The sequence below is a fragment of the Apodemus sylvaticus genome, chromosome 11 (genome assembly GCF_947179515.1).
Source record: "Apodemus sylvaticus chromosome 11, mApoSyl1.1, whole genome shotgun sequence".
Taxonomy (NCBI): Eukaryota; Metazoa; Chordata; class Mammalia; order Rodentia; family Muridae; genus Apodemus; species Apodemus sylvaticus.
Genome location: NC_067482.1, coordinates 15,043,009 through 15,046,658, shown reverse-complemented (window position 1 = coordinate 15,046,658; position 3,650 = coordinate 15,043,009). Strand labels below are relative to the sequence as shown.

The 3,650-nt window shown below is 44.8% G+C and overlaps 1 protein-coding gene across 1 annotated transcript; it reads right to left on the bottom strand.

Annotated features, from left to right (window-relative positions):
• Positions 1-492: 492 nt before the first annotated feature.
• On the bottom strand, positions 493-2,978 carry LOC127696300 (PRAME family member 12-like). The gene is given in 4 exon segments (XM_052198868.1): positions 493-859; positions 1,653-2,240; positions 2,693-2,903; positions 2,906-2,978. Coding segments are annotated over 4 exon segments (1,239 nt in total).
• Between the last annotated feature and the right edge of the window lie 672 nt (positions 2,979-3,650).

The window sequence follows — 3,650 nt, the reverse complement described above, 5'->3', positions numbered from 1 at the left end:
TACAGTTCAGAACAAAAGTTGGCAAGTCCATTACAAAGCATCTCTTAATCTGTCCTGGCAGAAGTCACTCAAAACAGCCAAGTTGTCATCCTGACTCCACAAGTCCTCTGTTCACACAGTCCAACAGATTTTTTCCCATGCCAAGCTCAGCTTCCAGGATCTCAGTTCTTGTACAGTTTTTTGTTTCCAAGCATGTATAAAGTGTCTGAAGTCACAGTCTCTGAACACCATGCATGAGAGATGTGTCCCAGTCCTGTCCTTTATTCACATCAGGAAGTCCTGTATCCATGCTCAGTGCCAGCAAAAACAAAATCTCGCACCTTGGGCATAGACACCCCGCTCACCATATTTAGGACAATTATCTGTAGCAAAGGAGATGTTCTTGGGCTGCCTTATTGCCCTGAGAGTTTCCAGGAGCTGCAGACAAAGTTGGGCAAATCTTACTCTGGAGACATGAGCCAACCTATCATAGCACTCCAGAGGGGCAGGGTATTATTCCACATTCATCTTGTTCCAGTTGACTGTGTGCTCCAAAAGGTCCTTCAGGATGGGCATGGAGAAGCAATTGTTGTAGAAGTTGATCTTGGTGAGCTGAGAGCAATGTGTGAGGGCAGGTAGGAGGGCAATGAGCTGGGAGTCCTTCACCCTACATCCCTGAAAATCCAGAGTCTCTAGAGTATTTGCCACTTTTTGGAGGAGACATTTCATAGGCATCAGATCCAAATCTGTTAGAACCACACCTCTCATTTCCAGATGTTTTAGCTGAAAGACACTCTGGCAGTGGGAGAAGGAATCCAAGTCTGACTGTGAAAGTTGGAAGTGAGTGACAGAAAGGGAGCTCAGTGGCGTCATCAGGTGCCTAGAGATGAAGGGGACCAGAGGGTTAGTTCTGGCAAATGGTGATGGAGAGCATGGGGTAGGCTTTTCAATGTCTTAGAAGGGAACAGGGACCCCAAGCTGAGTGTTAGCAAATGATCACAGATATTATCTGAGATTCTTCCTTTTGGAATCAGCATAGTGAAGTCAAACCCACACTTGATCTGCTGGCCATAGTCTCAAGCAGAAAGCCATTATACCCTATAAAACCCAGGAAAACAAGGAGTAAGCTTCATTCCAGGAGAGTCCTGACAGGATCTAAGGACATGACCTGTGGCCTCAGTCAATGCTGCATTGCACCCTGACCTCTCCACAGTCACTCATGCTATCATGCAGATGCCCACACTCCCTCTTGTCTCATGCACTCAGCCCTACTGAGGGTCAAGCATTTCACTCGCGGAGAAGTTCGGGGAGAGGGAAGGCTGTGCCCACAGATCTAAGCAGACAGCTCACCTTCTCACATTGCTGCTGAGTCCCTCAATATCTAAGTACATTCAACTCTTCCTGTCCCCTTTTTGATGGATTGTTTGCCTAGGATACCAAGAAGAATTTCAAGCCCTCCTGACCATATCTGACCTACTCCTTATCTCCCTTTTGTCCTCTGCTTCAGGCATGCTCATTTAAGACTTGGAATCACTACACATTACTTACATATTCTAAGGAGCCCCTAAATGTTTGTTCCCAGTGACTGAGAGACAGGCATCCTGGACCACTAATCTTTAAAATGGAAGAGGAAAACTGGTCTGCTAGCTGACCCAGTCCTCCATCTTGCTCACCTGAGGACCTGATTCATGTGGTCTTTGAGGAAATGGACACCACTCATGGAGAGATGCTGGAGACAATTGAATTTGGAGAAGACAGATATGAACTCCTGGATACACTGCTCTTCTCTGTCTCCTGTCCTATTGGCAATCTTGAAAACGTTCTTGTAGAGGGGTGCCAGGAAGAGTTTGCAAAGATTTCTCATCTGCCCAAAGCAGGAAGCAAATTCGGCCAGCTTGTACAAATTCCACTGAGTGTTCAGTTCCAATTCCTCAATATGCTCTGGATGAAATATATTCATGATCTTGCTGATAAAGTCCATGGGCATAGCCCAGATCTTCATCTTTGCACAACACAAATGTAGGGAGTCCTTTCTCTGCTGGGCCCACTTCAAGAAGGCTGCTTGTGCTTCATCAAGGCGTGGCCTGAGGCACAACTCAGCTACCACCTTCAGCTGCCTCCTCACTGCATATCTGGGAAGGACCTTCACTACTGGCTTCTCATCCAAGGGCTCTGAAGAACAGCTATCGTCCTCAGTACCAGCCCATATGTTCCAAAAGGCATGGTGCACATGCCTCAGGTCCAGAACCTGAAGTTTTCCCCTGCTGAGGGTGAACACATGTCAAGTATCAGCAGCTGCGATGACCCTCAGTAAGGTTTCACTAAGTGACTCTATAGTGAAATAGCCCTCAGCCTGCCAAGCTGTATATTTTTTAAACAACAGTGCAGTGTGCACACATGCATGCTGCACAATTTTCTCTGAGCTGCATGTGTGGCCCTGACCACTTTCCTTCCTCTAAGTAACTCATTATTTCTTCCTAGTCCCATTATTAATGGTTTTAGGAATGGCAGGGATAGATAGGCACATTCTACTATGAGGTTGCTTGGATCAGAGCCCTAATCCACTGATAACTGTAATTAGTCCAAGCACACAATAGCTATAAGGTTCCTGAATCACTGTCTGGTGATCCCATCAGAAGACATTCGCAATGACCCCTCAATATCTACTGTGTACCCCACATGGTCTCTTATGTAATACTTGACCTTTGCTCACCTGGGGTGAAACCCTTTAGTCAGTCGCATGTCTATTCCATGTAGCACAGCTTGCAACATTTCCAGTTTAGGCGTCTTCATCAATGCCCCCACAGGGAGACAGGGGAAAGGCCAGGCTGCCAACATTGCCTTTATGAGCTTGGTTTGTCTGCCACTGAAAGCCTCCTTGAACAGTGCTGGGAAGAGTACAGAGGGGAGATCCTCCAAGAGGATATGGCCAAAGCCTCATCTCTCACCAGAGACTGAATTGCCAGCTTCTTGAGTGTAGCTGCGGTCTGAATACTCATCTTCTAAAGTCTCGAGTCAAAAGACTCCTGCCAAGAAGTCAGAAAGGAATACACGTTCAAGACAAACTTAATACAACTTCCTCAACATTATATCAACCACTAAGCTTCTGAGCTAATGCTCTACAGTAACAGAGAAATCAATTTGCCTGTTTAACCTAAACTGGTAGTGGAAAGAGAGGCTCCCACAATGATAATGTGGAAGTCTTTATATCAAGCAAATATTCACATAATTGTCAGATCAAAATATTTTATGTAGGACGCTTTCTCAAAAACAAAATAAAATATCTCAAACCTATGCAAACAAAAAGAAACTGAGCAAACAAACATACCAATGTAAATCCATGAGTTATGGATCAAGATTAATTCCCAGAAAACAGAATGACTTCAGTGCATTTCTACAATATTGAATCTTACCTGTGTCTGGGAAGTAGAATATGAACACAGAGCAAACGTGTGTGTAAAAGAGGCAATTGAAAAGCTAAGGCAATACACATGAGTAAATCACATGTATCATTTCAGCTATATGATGTGGAAGGATATCAAAGATACCTGGCATACAGGTCTACAGTGTAATCCAGGGTCTCACAAAAAAATAAAGACCATTACAGTGAAGGGGAAACATGAGGGAGCATTTTCATCAGATTGTCTGATTTGGAGCTTACCTGGAGGCAC